This window comes from Rattus norvegicus, chromosome 3 (genome assembly GCF_036323735.1).
Source record: "Rattus norvegicus strain BN/NHsdMcwi chromosome 3, GRCr8, whole genome shotgun sequence".
Lineage (NCBI taxonomy): Eukaryota > Metazoa > Chordata > Mammalia > Rodentia > Muridae > Rattus > Rattus norvegicus.
Window position 1 is genome coordinate 148,342,750 of NC_086021.1, and position 19,387 is coordinate 148,362,136.

General features: G+C 36.9%; 1 protein-coding gene across 11 annotated transcripts in view; it reads left to right on the forward strand.

Annotated features, from left to right (window-relative positions):
- Macrod2 (mono-ADP ribosylhydrolase 2) overlaps positions 1-19,387 on the forward strand; it is a 2,017,257-nt gene that overhangs the window by 168,929 nt on the left and 1,828,941 nt on the right. Inside the window, exon 4 of one of the 11 annotated variants that reach the window (XM_063284995.1) lies at positions 11,924-17,211. The exons of the other annotated variants lie outside the window; for them this stretch is intronic. Coding sequence (XP_063141065.1) covers positions 11,924-11,940 — 17 coding nt within the window. The 3' untranslated portion in view covers positions 11,941-17,211. Of the gene's footprint in view, positions 1-11,923; positions 17,212-19,387 lie in introns of those variants that run through there. 11 annotated transcript variants of the gene reach the window in all.

Below are 19,387 nucleotides of genomic sequence, written 5' to 3' on the forward strand. Positions count from 1 at the left end.
GCTACCCAACCCATTCGCTCAAGCCTACTACTCCTACTAGGGCTAGAAAAACTGTTCTAATGGGGGTTGTGACTTCCTCATTCACTGAAACCACCTTAAGCCCTGATGCTTTTTGAGTTTCTCTGGCACTAGTGGATGTTTCACAAGGTTGATAGACTGTGGGTGTGTGCATAGGACAGGAGAGAAAGACACCATTGCCGATCACTGCAGTGGGGTTCAGGTTTAGAAGTTTCATGATCAGAGCTGTCTCCATGAATGCACAAACAGAAGGAAGTTGCTGAGCATCTTGCAGGGTCTGTGCTGCTGTTCCTCCCCTTGGTATAGATCTTCAGGTTCTGTGGGATCAATACTGGAACAGTGCACATGGCTTCTTCTGGGTCTTCTTTGTGATCATTGCTATGGTATGTATAGCATCTTTGCAGCTGGGAATAAGGATTCAGTGTTAATTAGGATTTAGATGTACATTTTACATGCTTTAAGGATTTTTTTTGCTCCAGGCTTTGAACTTTTCCTTTGTTTTTATCTGTTTATCTTTATTTTCTTCTTCATGATTCTTATAAATTAGTTTATATGTAAATGACAGTCACAATTCCTATGATCAGTTCTTCCCAAATACATATATACAACATGTCTATCTCAAATAAAAATAGCAAACCTGGAGAACTTTCTCATCTCTATGTGTTGTATTATATCGCTACCATGTGTATGTGCATACAACATATATGTACAGCTGCATGTGTGTATGCATGGGTCTATGTAAAGACCAGAGGTTCTCCATTGTTCTCCACTATGTTTTTATGACAGAATCTCTCCTTGTCCTGGAGCTCTCTACTTCATCTAGACTAGTACGTGGGTAAGCTTGGGATCCTTGAGTCTCTAGTCTGGAACTACGAATGCACACCACTGTGCCCAGCCTGTTACATGAGTGCCAGAGATCCAAATTCAGGTCCCCATGCTTTTGTGGTGAGGACTCTGTCTCCCTACCTCAACCTTGGCAGAGTTCTAAGCCATACATAGGAAAGAGTATGTGATCTTAGTTTGCTGATGAGCTTTTAGGAATTACACCAGAAAGTATCATCCATGAAAGAAAAATACCTTACTCTTAAGTTCCTCAACAATTTCTGCTTTCTTTACGAACATGGCTGTTGAGGAAGTCACGGACTAGGTCAAAACTTTATAAAACACATTTGAAAACAGGATGGGATCTGAAATATACAAAACAACCTAAAATCTGACAGTGAGAAAACTATCCAGTGATGAAGCAGGTAAGTCATCTGAATAGACATTTTAGCACAAGAGGTGGACATGGGAAATACGCAGAGCCAGCCGGCTTGCTCTCATATGTCATTAGCAGTTTTCAGTTTTAAAGTCATGAACTTCTGCTGTGTTGCTAATAGACTGGCTGTCGTGCTGCTTGCTAATGGCTAAACATTGACAGGGTTAAATGCCGGCAGAGATGTGGAGCAGTAAAAGCCCTTGTTTGTTGCTGGTTGAAAGGTTTTCTTATAAAACTGAACACAGTCTTTCTGCATAATCCAGCAGAAATGCTTCTGAGTATTGACTTAAATGAGCTTAACAGCGAGCCTTTCACCAGCACGCCTGTGGAAGCTTTCGTCAGAATTGCTGAAAAGAGGCAGCAGTTGGAATTGCCTCTAATAGGAGACTCAATAAATAAACCTTGATATATTCATACCACGGGCTCTTATTTAGTGATAAAAAATTGATCTATTTAGATTTGGGAAGAAGTGTGTAGAAGTCTTAGTGAGTATTGCCAGCTGAATGTAAGCCAGTGTCAAGAGGCTGTACATACTGAGTACAAGCTAGTGTGTGAGAGTGAGACAGTGTAGACAGTGAGAAGGGCTCGAGAGCCAGGATGAATGTCAAGCACATGACATGGTCAGGCACCGAGGTTGCTCTGCGTCATACTATAACGCTAGGTGTATGCCATTATAGATTTGGCAAAGCCGGTAGGGTATGTGATAGAACAAGCAAATCTAGTTGAAACAGCTCATTATATTTCAGTATTTATCACTTACAATAGGCTACCACACCAACCAATATTGACAGTTGTGGCAGCTTTGGTTCAAGGAAAGGAAGTAAATATTTTCGTTATTTTATTTTGGAAATTTAAAACTGCAGTACTGAAAAGTAGTAACAAAACTCACCCTGAAATGCTTAGCAAAAGAGGAAGCAACAGGTAACACTCCACTAAAACAACAGGCTATGGTGAGTTACTCTTTCCATGCTTAATGGAGTCAGTTATGTCCCGTTTTATAATTGTTCTTTTAAAAATGTTTTTCTATTCGTTCACTCTTTTCAATATTATTATTTTCTGATTTTTTAAAAGTATATACTTTAGTCCTAGGAAAACAAGAAAAGGAAGATATCTAAAAGGCATCTTTGCCATTATAGTAATATATGTACTTATTTTGCCATAATTATTCAATAAATACCAAATATATGTTCTGGACACATGTTTCCAGTAGTAAATTAAAATCTTACAGTCTAGTGGCAGATAAAATATAAATAAGAAGACATTTTGTGATTTGGCAAAGCCTTTAAGTTTATGGTAAATGTTACAAGGAAGCAATTGGAAATGTTGGATCGGGGGTATTATAACTGATATGCATTTTAGAAAGATCGTCTTGATTGCCAGGCAGCAACCCAACAACCATGAGTAGATGACAGGGATAGGAACAGAGAGTGAAAGACAGCTCATGTCTCCAGAAAGGCACAGAGGTCATTGTGCTTTGTCTTCCGTGCTCCTCTTGCCTCTTGCTCTTTTTTTTTCTCATGTGCTAAGTGATGGCCAAAAGCTAGAATTGTGCATCCAGGCTGTCAGGGTTGACATTCTAATGCCATCCCTTCCTACCACAGAGATGGAAGCATGGCATTAAATCTACTCACAGCTTAGTAGTTAGACTCACGTAAGAGTGGCTACATCTTGAGAGTTATATAAACCAACTCACTGGAAGTGTGTCGTGTGGAGCCTGCTACAGAGTAAGCGGTGGACATATGTTCTTGACCATATTGATTGTAGAGTGTTAGAATTTCATCACTTTAAAGGAATTGGCACCGTGCACTGCGACAGTGTCAGCTTTGAAACCTTTGAGCCCACTGTATGGTGACCTATCTCTTTCATACTGCAGCTGGATTGCTAAAACTCTTAATAAACCTAGACTCAGTTCTAGAGTACAGTCTCTGCATGCTGGCTTCTGGAATTGATATGGGTATACAATTTTCCTTTGTTTTATGTTATTTCACTCCAAGTTCATATTTCCCTGAAGACAAGTAGTTATATTTTCAAATGTAACTGTTTATTATTATAAATTATATAATATATTATACTTTATTAAGAGTCAAATTTCTGCATGTGATTGGTATGGGTTGTATTCTATGTTGTTACTTTGTTTGCAGTTTGAATGTGATATCTGTTTTTCTAGTTTTTTTCTTTTTCCATCATCATACCTGTCTACACATACATACACACACACACACACACACACACACACAAACACACACACACACACACACACACTCAAGCACTCACATGTCTTATCATTCTTACATAGCCAAATGTACACACATAGAGACTTTCAGCTCAGCTACAAACTTTATTGAAAGGGCTGATATGCCCAGAGTACATGCAACTTCCTCTTCTTTCTTCCTTACCTCAGACATTATTCCTTTGGTCCCTTCCTCATTGTTTTAGATCTGTAAAACATTTAAATAGTTGCTATTTTAATAAATCACAATGAGCTCATTATGTTTTGAAAGTCAGACATAAGTCAAAGCTGCTGTTTTTATTTTAAACTAACTTTTACTTTTCAGGTTTATTTTCTTTACATGAAAAAAATCTCACACTGTTTGTGTCTATATATATCTGGTAATTGGGCCTTAGTAAAGAGTATAAATAGAGACTCAAGTCAAATTGCCCTGGGAAGCTTAGAAGAGCCATGTAGCTATATACAACATATACTATTAGCCTCATCTCCAGGCTAATATTTTCAAATGGGGAAAAGATAAAAGCTATATTGTTAATAGCAATAGATTTGACTTAATAAAGCCTAAACTCATATTAGACAATATTTTAATTACATCTCTTAAAATATCAAAGAGACATTGAGCATTTAAATATTTTGCATAATGACATTTCTTTTCTATGCACACATTCTCATTCCTTTGTAGCAGAGCTACAACATGGTTAAAAGCACACACTCATAAGCTTGAACAGCCCACAGGAGTCTGCGAGTCTATCTGCAGGCGACTCTTGAGTATTGCTCTGAACTGCTAAATTGTATTGCCTCCCACCATCTGAAGAATGCCCATTTCTCCACCTGAAATTGTCTTGAAGATATAGAGAGCTACCTCATCCATCTGCAAAGGAACAACCAACTCCATTTATTTTTGGAAGTAAGGGAGGGAGCCGTTTTGCTCTATACATAGACTCTACAAGTAGAGCAGTTGTATAACATGGTCAATCTGTGTAAATTACACTTTCTCCACGGTTCATTTAACTACTTGAATTTGGTACATTTGCTTTCAACCCGAAGCACATCTGATGCAGATTTCTTGGGACGCTCACGCTCTATCTGGGCTTTAGAAGCCATGGACCTCGTTTACAGGTGCATGCACAACATGGACCTTTGGAATCATCCCACCCTCTATAAGTTTAACTTTTCTTTTTCACTGGGAAAGAAAATAATATGAGAAAACATTTATTGTCCTTTTGATTGTTATTATTGTAACTGACATATTGCTCATATAGGGACTGAGTCAGTTAACTCACTGATGTGTAAAGTTCTGAACTGACAGGCTGAGAGGCAGATAGAACCGAGTGTCTCAGCTTATGCAACCAAGTTCCAAGTGAACTGTTCCTGTTTGAAAATACTCACTTCATACCTTATTCTCCTTTGAAAAGGAAATGAATATGTTTGTCAAGTCAAATGCAGCCTTCTTTGATAACTTGTGCTTAAATGCTACAGTTTCAAGTTGTGGTGTCATTCTTTTTGAACTAGTTAAATATTGGGAAATGACTTAGTTTCATAACCTTTTAAAATTAAGTGAGAAACTTACCATAATTCTTGCAGTTCACACAATTCTTCAGGATTTATGAATTTTAGAATAAAAACATTTTTATATTCTTTGTCTGAGACCCGGCTTACTCTAATACAGTGGTTTTCAACCTGTGCTTTATGACTCCTTTTAGTGTTGCTTATCAGATACCCTGTAGACCAGGTATACATTGTATACATTGTGATTCATAACAACAGCAACGTTACAGTTATGAAGTAGCAGTGGAATAATTTTATGGTTGAAAGTCACTATAACATGAGGAACTATATTAATGGGTCACAATATTAGGCAGATTGAAAATCATTGCTCTAATAATTAAGTTTATATCTTTAGTCTTGCGTATCACATTTAAAAGAGAATAAAACAACAAAATAATATTATCAAGTGTTTGCTTAGTTAATAAAAGGAATTCTTTAACTCAAGGTTTTCTAAGATCAAAAGCATGGCATTCAAGATGACTTGCTGTCACTGTTGCCTCCCATTAAAACCTGATGTTTAGTAAAATATATTAGTTTTGCTTTATGCTAAATCAGTGTAGGTGATTTCCACTTATACTACTGATGGACTTTTAATTTAAAAATATAACCTTCATAGTAGCATATATGTTATTCATCATAGTATGATGTTTACTATCTTGGAAAATACATATCTCACATAAAGAATTAAAAAAATCATGTTTAATATGACTTTTGTGAAATTTGAAAAGCTACGGGGAAATATTTCCTATCTTAGTGTGGGCACATGAACAACTGAAGTGGGAGGTGCAATTCACAGCACTGGTCTCAGTTTCTAGATAGGATGATGATTGAATGAATGAATGAATGAATTAGTAGGTGGATACAGAGAAGATAGCACAAGGAATAAAGTAGTGCCCTCTGTCACTATGATGTGCTTCTCCTGTATTTTGTCTGGCCTACCTGTATATTTAAAAAGTTTTTTTTTGTTTTATATTGTTTATGTCTTTTGCATATGATAAACTGAAGTTATATACTCATTTATTCACTCAACAGATATCTATCAAATACTTAAATTTTTGGCCAGGAACTATTTTAAACACAGGATTATAGCAGTATGCAATGCATTTGCTTTAATAAAACAATATCCTGATTGTGTGTGAGTGGGATAGCAGAGAATCAGTTAATAAAGCAATAAGTGTAGCACTTGCCAGGCTTTCAAACTGCAATGAAGTATATTAAAGCAGAATCACAGGGGTGGAAAGTAGGCATATTGTCCTACTCTCTGGGTAGCAGTGAACATCTATCCAGTGAAGGGTAATATGCTGCAACTAGAGATCATGCAGATTGAACTCACGATCCATGTGTGTACCAGTACAAGATCATAGGCAGCAGTTTTGAAAGGATCACACTTACTGAACTGGAAGAATGCAAAAAGTGGAATGAGTGAAGGATATGGCAGAAAAGATTAGATGGGTGGCAGAGGACAGCTTCTGTGAGTTCAATTTGATCTTGAATGAGATGGAAAGCCCAGATGATTTCATGTAGTGGGGGGAATGTGTTCTGCCTATGATTTAAAGAGAACATTATCTCCGTTAGCTTCATGGAAACATTAAGTATAGGAAGGGAAGAGTATAGTACAACAAATAAACAGGACTGGAACTTTCTCATAACACACATAATTAAACCACTATAAATGTATAAAACAAACAAGGTAATAAAAGCTGCAAAGGAGAAATACCATGTCACATATAAAGGCAGACCCATTAGAAGAACATTTAATACTTCAATAGTGACTCTGAAATCCAGAATGGTCTGGACAGGTGTTCTACAAACTCTGAGAGACTACAGATGCCATCCCAGACTATAATCCCAACACAGCTATTTATTACAGTTGATGGAGAAAGAAATGCATTCTGCAAAGAAAAGCATTCTACAAGAAAACCAAATTTAGGGGCTGGGGATTTAGCTCAGTGGTAGAGCACTTACCTAGGAAGTGCAAGGCCCTGGGTTCGGTCCCCAGCTCCAAAAAAAAGAACCAAAAAAAAAAAAAAAAAAAGAAAACCAAATTTAAGCAATTTCTCTCATGGACCTAGATCTACAAAAGGCACTAGTAGAAGGTTAAGTTCTGAACCAAATTATCCCCAAGAAAACACAAAGAATAAATAATTCCAGAGAAGTTAAGCAAAGGAAGAGGAAGAAAATCCAAGACCATAACAACATAATAATGAGAATCAATAAACAATAACTCTCATTATTTTTCTCAATACCCCAATAAAAAGACACAGTTTTTTTTTAATTTTTTTTTATTTTTTATTTTTTTATTAACTTGAGTATTTCTTATATACATTTCAAGTGTTATTCCCTTTCCCGGTTTCCGGGCAAAATCCCCCTCCCCCCTCCCCTTCCTTATGGGTGTTCCCCTCCCAACCCTCCCCCCATTGCCGCCCTCCCCCCATAGTCTAGTTCACTGGGGGTTCAGTCTTAGCAGGACCCAGGGCTTCCCCTTCCACTGGTGCTCTTACTAGGATATTCATTGCTACCTATGGGGTCAGAGTCCAGGGTCAGTCCATATATAGTCTTTAGGTAGTGGCTTAGTCCCTGGAAGCTCTGGTTGCTTGACATTGTTGTACTTTTGGGGTCGCGAGCCCCTTCAAGCTCTTCCAGTTCTTTCTCTGATTCCTTCAACGGGGGACCTATTCTCAGCTCAGTGGTTTGCTGCTGGCATTCGCCTCTGTATTTGCTGTATTCTGGCTGTGTCTCTCAGGAGCGATCTACATCCGGCTCCTGTCGGTCTGCACTTGAAAAGACACAGTTTAAGAGATTAGATTGGAACACAGGATCTATCTCTCTTCTGCATTTAAGAACCACACTTCACAATCAAGGATAGACATCGTTTTAGGTTAAAAGATGAAATAAGGTATTGTAAGAAAATGGACCAAAAAGCAAGCTGGTGTAGCTATTTCAGTGTCAGACAAAATAGATGGAAAATTATGTGAAGAGGATATTACACTGTAAGCATTTATGGACCAAACACAAGGGCACCCAAGTTTATAAAAGAAATACTATGCCAGCTTAAATCACAGATCAACTCCCACACAATGAAGGTGGATGACTTCAGCATTTCACTGTCACCAATGGACAGGTCATCCAGACAAAAACAGAGAAATGGCGGAGCTAAAAGATGTCATAAATCAAAAGGACCTAGCAGATACTTACAGAACATTCCATCAAAGGCCAAAGGATATATTTCCTTCTTAGACACTCATGCAACTTTCTTTAAAATTGTCCACATATTAGACAAAAGCAAATCTCAACAGGTACAACAAAATTAAGTTGATGCCCTGTGTCCTATCTGATCATTACAGATTAAAGCTGTATACTAACAAGAACAGAAACAGAAAGCATACAAAATCCTGATTACTGAACAACTTATTACTGGGTGAAGAGAGAAATCAAGAACAAAACTAAGATCTTCAAAGAATTACCTTCAAAGAATACTTCACAAATTATTCCACAAGCTGCACATTGAAGCAATATTCTCTAATTCTTTCTAGGAAGCCACTATTAGTCTAATACTAAGTCACACAAAGACTTCATTAATAAAAGAAAATGGTAGATGCAAAATCTCAACAAAATAATTGCAAATTCAAAGAATATAAATAAATTACACACCATGATCAAGTAGGCGTTACACAGTGATTTGTAGGAGGGTTCAACATAAACAAATTAATAAACATTATACATCACATAAACAGACTGAAAGACAATAAACTTGATCATCTCACTAAGTGCAGAAAAGGCCCTTGACCAAACCCAACTTCATGATAAAAGTCCTGGAGAGACTAGGGATACAAGGGACATCCATCAGCATAATAAAGGCAGTTTACAGTAAGCCCACAGCCAACAACATCCTAGATGGAAAGAAACTGAAAGCATTTCTTCTAAAATGAGGAACACGTCAAGAATACCTACTGTTTTCATACCCATTCAAGATAATATTGAAGTCTTAGAGAAATAAGAAAACTGAAGAACAACAAGGGGATATATATATATAGGAAAAGAAGTAAAGTAACTTTATTTGCAGATGACAAGATTGTGTACATAAAAGACTCAACATTCTAGCAGGAAACATTTGAAACTCATATATACTTATAACAAAATAACAAGGTACAAAATTAACACACAAAAAATCAGTATCAAATGATAAGCATACTGAGAATGAAATCAGAGAAACAGTATTTTTCATAATATCTCCCCTTTACACACCCATATACTGTATGCTTGTATACATATATATATGTATATATACACACATGTATATGTATATATTTGTCTTTATGTGTATATTTACATATATATGTATCTTTGGATATATCTTACCAAGCAGTGAAAAACTTATACACTGTAAATTTTAAGATCCTGAAGGATGAACCTGAAGAAGACACCAAAAAATGGAAATAGCTCCCATGTTCATGCACCAGTACAATTCATATTGTGAAAATAAAGGGAAAATGAGCAAAATATATTGTATGAAGAATTACTTTCAAAGTAAACTTAGATTAGTTGAGCTCTCCCAGGGAGGTGTACAAGGAAGAAATATATGTGGAAAAGAGAAAACTTGAAGCTGGGATTCTGCCAGTGTCTGGGACTCGGATGAGTATCAGCTGACTAGAAATGGCTATTGAGGAGAAGTTACCAAGGGAGGCCGAGGCAGAACCAAGAAAGAAGAGAATTAATGGACTCCTCAATGATGTGAAGAAAGTGATATAAGAAACTGAAAGAGCGAGTGACTTGTCAAGTATTTTTTGAAATCTTCAATGAAGTGCTGAATTAAAATGGAATTTGAGACATGGCAGTCATTGACTTCTTTATTATATCTGGGATGAAAAAATACAGTATCATAGATAATCTGGATAGCTTACAAGTTAGTCCATTTAATGGATGTATTGATCAGCACGTCTCATATGACAGTCTCTCGCTTTCAGAATGTGTATGTATGGTTGTGAAATAAGAGGTGTTCAAAAAAGATATCCTGGAGTAGATAATTCCACAGAATTTTGGTATCTCCTTGAAATGTGTGCTTGTAAAACTGCTTCTGTGACCCCTGTTTTGGGCTAATTTTCAGAACTGTTTTTTAAGTCACACAATAAAAAGACCCATCGTACTTGCAATTACAGTGCTAGTCATGTTTTGGTTTAAAAACTTTCCCTTTAGGCTTTCAGAAGAATTCCAACATCAAACATTAATTCAAAGTACTACCTGCCATTATTGATATGTTCTAAAATAAAGGATGCAGACTGGTGATTTAAATGAGAATGACCATAGACTCAAGTGTTTGAAGGCTTTATCCCAGCTCATGAAATTCTTTGGAAAGAATTAGAAGGTCTTGTTGATCCCGGTGTGTCAACATGGGTGAGAATTGGGGTTCAAAAGTCTTGAACAATTCCCAGTGTCCTCTTGCTGCCTCCCACTTGGAATCCATATGTGAGCACTTAATTGTCACTGTCACCATGTCTTTGTTCTGCTGCCAGGGATTCTAACCCTCTGGAGCCAGAAGCCCTGTTAAACAGTGTCTTTTGTAAGTTCTCTTGGTCATGCTGTTTGGTCATAGAAATAGGAAAGTAACTAGTATCCTAGCTCTGAAGAAAGGAATATGAAAGAAATTTCATCATCCTATAAATCATCACACTATAAATAGGGTAAATATTCTTCTCTCTTTGAGTAAAGATACCTTCTTTTTGTGAAAAGTTCTGGGGTGTATATATGTGACAGACAAAACTGTTATACTTCTGCAACATTACATTTCCTCAAGTAGCATGATTATACTGCTAGTGTCACATTACTATCTTCTCAGAGATTCATAATTATTCTTTTGTTAGAGAGCATGGATTATCACCAACAACCTATACATTTCCAGTTAGTAAAGAAAGGCTTCCAGCTTATTCAGAATTTAAAGATTAAGCCAAGTATATCTGTCAAGTATTTATTCTTTGCCACAGAAGAAATTTAGAAATTGAACATCTATGCTCTCTTTGGAATTCTCTGGGAATGGTAATAATTTAATGCCAAAACAATGTCATTATTCAAATGAGAAGTGAAATAAAACTGGTTTTACTCATATATTGAAGAATTAATACATAAAATTATTTTGATCTTCCTTTTGTAAAATGCAATGATGATAATGTTTATTAGTGTGCCAGCTTTCTGTTAGTATAACAAAGTATCTGAGCTAACCAACTTGAGAATTAGAGAACTTTATTTTGACTCAATTTCAGAGTATCCAGTATATGATCATTTGGGTTTGCTGCTCTCTGCCTGAGAACAGGCAGATATTATGCTAGAGAGCTGGTGATAAGACGACTCTTCTACTTCATCCTGGTAGGAAAGAAGGAGTAAGAAGAAGAGGGACCAGGTACTCCATTTCTCCCTCAGAGCACATCGTCAACTACCTATGTCTCTATTGTATCATGAATAAAACTATTGGATATTAGTATGTGATCTTTAATTATGATCCTTTTTGGACCATATTTATTTCAGCATTTCTTGATTTATGTATCAACTTTTTTATCTTTTATCTCCTTTTTCATTCATTGGGCCCCATATTTAATTTTTAATTATTTTTCTCATATATATTTTCTCTTTGAATAATTTGTTAAAGCTAAAAGCAAATGGTTAAGTATTATTATAATTGAGTTCATTGTAAAGTATTATGTGGTAAGAGTAGACTCAGAATGATAGATAGAGAATGTAACTGATGAAATTTACCTATAGTGCCAGGAGGTAGTTGGCAATTATCAATGAAATGTAGTGGTGATACATGGCACAGATAATGTGATTTACCAAAAAGTAGCAGACTTCTTTATTTAAGTTGTTATTTATATCATCTACAGTAGCCTCAACTTGGTAGAATTTCACCAAATATCCCTTTCTCCTCCTGAGTATCTGAGCCAGTATTGGACTGCAGATGAGCATCTGGAGAAGAGAAGGAAGCGAAGAGCACGGAGTACTGTCAAGGGACTGGGCCATCAGTTATCAAATGAACCGGGAGTTGGCTGAGTGTGTTCCTAAACTTGACTTATTTGTTTGTCATTGTACATCTGGGGACTGGAAATGGCTCATCTCATATCTTCATGAATTTTGATAATATTTGTAGATGAATAAATGTTTCTTATAAGTTCATCATTTGTGTTTCTACCATAACTCCTGTACTAGAGGATCCAACCTTCTCTTTTGATCTCCACAGACACCCTTATAATATACATGCATCCAGGCAAAAATCTCATACCCATACAAATAAAAATTTAAAAATGAAAAGTTATAGAAGTGTCCAGTTTTATAAGATGTCATAGAAGCTTAGTGATCAAAGTTTCAAGAAGGAAGAAAGTGCCATAGCATCTCTGAATCTGGCATGATGAAGGCAGTAATGAAGCCAGACCGTAGGTCACTACTGGGGACAGTGGCATGAGGATGAGGTCAGTTCTGTACAAAGTCAGACAATATGAGTGCTCTATAAAAATGAAAAAAAGTAGGAAAGGAGTTGAAGCAAAACAAGTGTCTACTTTTTCAAAGAAACTAATGATCATTTGAAGGAATAAATAGTTTATGAAGAAGTTAAACATGAAGTAAAAAACAAACCATCAAGACAAAAGGAGGCAATGACTCTAGGAGCTTGTGGGGACTTTATAGCTGGGAAGTTGCTTTGCAAGGGACCAGAGCCACTTATTGAGGAGAGATTTTCAAAGGGAGGTTAAGAAAAATGGTACAACCAATGCCAAATCTTTGGAGCTACTCAGTAAGAATTTCTTGGGGATGGATAATGAATTGGGAGTAAGATTCCATATTGTCAGACTGTTAAACAGAATCTCAGGGTACAATTAGGATATAAGCTCATAGAATGGCCTGCAGGAGAGACTGACCCAATCGTAAAAACAAACAATAAAAATCCTAATAAAGATCTTTTGAGATGATGGAAAGTCTGCTACAAAGAGCCTTAAAATAAGCATCAGTATAAATAGTTTACAGTTGTTTGTTTGTTTAGAACAAAGAGATGATTGCGCTGACTCAAGGCTGAAATTTTAGCAGTGGCCATGATTAGCAAAAGTTTGAAGTCAGCCTGGGATACATACTAAGAGCTTGTCTCAAAAACCACCAACAAATAAACAAATGAACAGACAAAGAAATAAAAGCCAAACCCATTTCCAGGAATAAAACATATATGCCTGAAAAGTCATTGCTTTTATAATTCATAGTAGTTATAATTCATAGTAGAATAACTCATGTCCTATAAATTAAAATTGCGGGCAGTGTGACTGTTTTAAAGGTAGGTATGTGGTATTATTTTGGGGAGTGGGGGTATTAAATTATTTTTGTGATAAGTTAACATGACTAATACTGGGAATTCGAAGGGTTGGAAATACACACACATAGTACATACAGTAGCTCGTTCATGCAATATTAAGGGCAAGTAAACAGTCACCAATTACATATACATTAATAATATTGTGACTGTGACCCATGTCATCCTTAAAGGAGCATGTTGATATGAATCCTTATAGTAGGGAATTTTCTAGTCTAGAAAGTCAAGGGAGGCCTCCCTGAACAACTAATTATTGAATTCTGACCTGTGGGATGAAGTTTTGGTGCTTTCTTGGGAGCTTAGAGAGACCTGGCATCAGGAGAAAAAGTACAGAAGACTGTCTTGTACTTAGAGCCTACCCCTGAATTTTACCAATGCTTACACTAATATCATTTCAAATAATATTTGCACAAGTGTCAAAGTTAATGGAGACAGCCCTCATGGTTTCTGTAGGAAATGGCGACTCATTAGAATTAATTTGTAAATTGTAATTCCTTAAAATGACACAAGAACATTTTTGTTAAAATGAGATAACACTGTTATAAGTCACATTACAGAATATTTAACTCAAATTTTATACTACATATTGTAGAAAAAAGTATAGTCATTTAAATATTCTTTGCTTTTTTAGCTTTTTGTTTTTAAATAATTTATTTTCAGAAACATATGGGTATGTGTGTAATTTGATTATATAACCTATGATCCCTTCTCATTCCTTTCCTCTAACTGAACCCCTTCTTCCCATCAAGTCCCCCCTCCACTCTTCTATCTTTGTGTGACTCACTGTATTCAATTCTGGGTACTTGCATAAGCCAATGTTGGGGTTACTTACAATAGCAAAGACAAGTTACCAGTGGCTAAACTATGCAAGAATATTGCACCCCTCCACTAGCAGCCATCAACTGCCCCTTAGGTCCTCATGATCCTCTCCCATATCATTCCCATGTGGATTCCCATTGTGGGCAGACCTGTGCAAGTAGCTACTGTTACTGAGTTCAGGAGTGCAGTAGCTGGGTTAGAAGAATACAATATTTAATAGCACTCTTGATGCCCAACTCTCACATTGTCTCTGTCACCTGTTCCCCGAGGCTTGGAGGGCTTGGGGATTGGTAGATGGTAAGAATGCCTGGTTTAGGGATGAAACCCAATAGCTAATTTTTTTTAGCACATTGACCAGTTATGACTCTGCCTAGTAATTGTTGCCCACTGCAAAGGAACGCTTCTACAACAGCTGAGAGACACACTTATCTATGGACATAAGTATTTAAAAGACAATGTGACATTATGTCCATCTAGGAAAAAAAAACTAGCAGTAGGTTCTCTAGGGCCTCTTTATCCGTGGGCTTATGACCATGGTTATAGTACCAGTTTTGAATTTCTCCCATGGGGCAAGTATAAAACCTAATGAGAAAGCATGTGGTTATCATCCCTAACAGCCAGGCCACAGTTGCCACAGTGGGCACCTCTTCCTGACAGACTGCTATTGTAGTCTGTAGATGCCTAAGACCTTTGGTAACTTTTCACCCTCTGGAACCTGTGTAGCACTGTCTGGTAATATGAAAGCTAGCTAGCAGTAAGGAGCTTTTCAGCTCAGTTTTAGCCTGTTTCTCCATTTTCTCTATCAGAAGTGGTGGAGCTTCCAGCAATAGGACCTTGCCATCTAGTTTGGGTGGACAGTCGAGAACAATAGCAGTGCTGTTTTACAAAGTTCCACTTATCATTTGTCTCATTTCAAATTACCAAGTTAGCCTTCCAATCTGATAACAGTTTTTCTGTTTTTATATTTAGCACTTTGAATAAAATCACAGATTTCAAGTTAACACATAAGCATTCTAGAGAATCACAAAAATATATGAACTGAGACATTACACTGGGGTTTTTTCTCATCATTTTCTTCACATGTAACATTTGAAATGCATATTTCTTTGATTTTAATATTGGATCAGGATGATCTTTGCATATATTATCCATATGTAAAGAATAAGTATGCATGACTACACCAGAGATGCTGAAAAGGTCAAAAGAGAGACTTTGGGCCATGTGTAGTCATAATATAAATCCTTACATCAAAGTAGTTTTATTCATTTGTATTTTAAACTATTCTATTGGATGACAGACAATAGCTTATGAATCACTGATTATTTTTCTTTAAAAGCACTCATTAAAATGTATGTGAAAAATTAAGAAATGGACTTATTTATTTACGTGCAGTCTCAGTTTCAGCTTCATATCATTGCTGGGTAGAGGAAGCTAAATTATAGAATTTCCTTATAACAAGAATTTCAAGGCACTGTAAATCTTTTGTTAATTTGAGTATGTATGAACTCATATGATTTTCATTATGATTGCAGAATGATTGTCCAAATCTTTTGTTTCAGAAAAAGGATCTTTCCATTACTTTAATTTTATGAATTTATCAAATAAAAATGATGTCATCAAATAAAATCAGTCTCTTTCATTTTTTTCTGCTAATTACTTCTCAGAAACATAATCCCCTTGTAAATTAAAGATGCTATCCATGAATCTAAATAAAGTTCCTAGGCCTTCGTATGATTTGTTGAGTGTCTGGCTCCTCAGTGGGCCACCCAGAGCACAGACTCACTTTCAGCTTTGGAGTCTGCCAAGTCAGCTTTTCAGTTCACTGTGCTAACTGAATTTTATGTACAGACCATAAACTATATGTTGAATCTATTCAAATAAAATTTGTCAGTTTTTATGCTCTTTTACATAGGGTATAATATTAACTTCCCACATCCACACACACTTAGTTTGATGCATTGTGAGGCTAGCTGGTAGTTTAATGGTTCCCTTGCTTTATGTCTTCTCAGCTGAGCATTAATCTGTCTCTAGCTAGTATTTTATTTTTTCATATACAACTTCATTAGAAAGACTGTGTCAGTTGGCTAATTTGATAGAAATCAAGTGCTATAACTGTTAAGAAAGCAATTCTTTTTTGGCTAGACCCTATTATCTCCTGTGTGTGTGTGTGTGTGTGTGTGTGTGTGTGTGTGTGTGTGTGTGTCTGTATGCATGTATCTTTATTTTCCCTTTTCCATGAGTTGAAATTAGGATTCATTATGCATATCTTGTATTGCTGTAAGGTTCAGTTATTCCCTTGCATAAGAGACCACCTGGGAATTTCTGACCCTGGGAAAAAAAACAGATATAATGGCCAAACTCTTAGCTCAAGAGTGGCAAATCACTTAACTCTTTAGCGTATACTCCATCCAAAATCACAGCTTTAATGAGAAACTTAGGATAATGTAAACATATGACAGATAGTGACAACATTTGCTCTGACAATGAACTGTATTTCTAATCTCTTTATTCTCTGTGTTAGGGAAATTGCCATGCATTTGTTAGTTCGCAGAAGCTCTGAACACATATAGTGTGCTCTTACTCTGTGTATCTTTCTCTGTGGTAGCCATTTCCGTGACATGCTATCCTAGCCAGGCAAGGCAGAAAACTTTGTTTGGACATTTTACTAGCTATGTAAAAAGCCAGATTAGACTATAAGCATCAGTGTGTCCTCACTAGAATATATTTCTAATTGACATCTGCTAATTATTACTATGTGGAAGTTCTTTCTAAGTGCTCTACATATAGTAACCTATTTGTTTTCACAGCTCTTTGAGATTCACCCCGGTTGTGTGTTGAAGAAAGTGAAGCATGGAGAAAAGCTGTGAAGTTTTCTTAAGGTAGCACAGGAATAACAGAACCAGTGTTTGAATGTAGAGAGCCTGGTGCAAGCTCTGTTTAATCCCTGCGGTACATTCCCTCTTGGGCTGAAAATGAGCTATAAAGGTGACATATTAGGTCAAAAGAGGAGAATGGTTAGTGAATTTCAACATTGAAGAGTACATGCTGCCGAGAGGGGGCCTCGTGGTACTGACAGGTGAACTATGGTTGCTGTAGCTGCCTGAACATGAAAAACCCTGTGCGTGCTCCATCACCTGAATCTTCATGATGGTTCGCAATATATATGAAATTATCACAACCTTTTATTTTAAAAACTGAATCTTGTTTTCAGTCATCACTGCTAATATAACATTTTTGTTGCTTCAAATAGATCCCAGGGAGCAGTTACTGTTCAGTAAATATTTTGTTTTTCCAACCTAATTTTTCTCCTTTTAGCAGTGAAGATATTTAATCTCTCTCTCTCTCCATATATGTTTTACATATATCTATATCTGTATCATATAGTATCACACACACACACACACACAGTGGATTGCTTTGTGTGTAACAGAAAACACACTAAAACCTTGGGTTATCAAAGCTAACCATTTTAAATGTCCTGAATTGTACCATTTCATCCTCATATCAATAATTGTTATTTGAGTGAGAGTGGCCTCAGTAGGCTCATCTATTTGAATGCTTGATCCTAGTTGGTGGAACAGTTTTGGGAAGGATTAAGAGACGTGGTGTTATTAGAGAAGGTGTGCTCCTGGTAGTGGTATTTGAGATTTCAAAGCCCACAGAGGGCCCAGTCTGGCTCTCTCTACATTCAACTTGCAGATCAGGATGTAAGGTCTTAGTGATCCACCTCCATGCCTCCCTGCCTGATAACATGTTCCCTGACACGTTGTGCACTCACCTTCTGAATATGGGCACACACTCCCAATTAAATGCTTTCTTTTATTAGTTTCCTTGGTCTTGTTGTCTCTTCACAGCAGCAGAAAAGTAACTGAGATGGACATGGTAACTAAACTATATTTATCTCCATGTTTCAGAGGCGAAAATGGAAGCCCAGAGAGGTGGAAACACTTGTACAGAGTTCCAGAGCTAGGAAACAGTACATCTGTGTTCACACGTCAGGACTGCTGAATCTCCCCCACTACTATTGTTTTATATTCAGTTACTAGTGAAATATAAATAAGATTTCAAAGGAGACAACCTGTAAAGTACACTTACTTCCTTTTGAACAGCAAAGGGCTATCACATGCTCACTAGAGGAAGTGCCTGAAGCACTTACTAGACTCCAGCTGGTGCCAATACTAAAATATGGGCTCCCTCTCTTGTTACCACGGTCATCTCCTCTACCACGCCATTACACTTTATCCTGAGAACGGAAGGTCCATACCATTCCATTCCTCCCATCCCTTCCTAGTTGCTCTGGCTTACATCCAAATACACACCCTTGCCTTCCCCATCCCAAAGGCTGTAATCTCAGGTTCTGCATTTCAATCAAAGTAAATATAGTTCTAATGCAAGCATTGCTGTGTATTTTCTCAGGCTAACCTGTGTATTTAAAGATGTGGGCAGCCATGTTGATAGAGTCTGTGGATGTCATCACCCATTAAGCATAAATCCTAGCTTATAATTATCGCTAACTACCATCTACCAGAAAGGCAAGATGAAATAGAATTTTTCTTACACAAGATATCCTGGCAAGTAAGTTTTGCTACTATGTGTACATGAAAATATATCTCCATTTGCTTAAGGGTCATACTGTTCCCTCAAAGAATGCCATTATACCCACTTGTAACATTTATGTGTGCTCTGAAAATAATCAGGGTGCCAAAATATTCTGTACTGTGGTAGAATTCTATGTTTCTCCCTTCCCCCATTGGAAACATAGTCTTATGGCATAACCCAGGCCTCCCTTCCTCATGAGCTCACATTAAAGGTGCATGTTATCGTGCCCAGCTCTTTCTGTAATTAAAGCAGGATAAGACAGGATAAAATCCTCCATGAATCAGTAGTGCTAATTCTTTCACACTGGGAAATCCTTCTCTGTGGTTAATGGCTGACAAGTGTCCAGTCATCCGAGTCTAGCGTAGGCATCTCTGTGTTCTGGAAGGCTTTTCTAATTCCAAGTTAGAATTCACTCATCTATTTTTTTTTATCTCTGGCACCTTAGATCTTGGAAGGGACCACACCTGTTGATCTCCCCCTACTTCTGCTTCTGTTTCTAGGTGGTTCTCAGCCTTCTGGAGCACTAGATGGTAAGGGCGATGGATGCAACAGGTGGAACAAGATGTGTTTCCTTTATGTA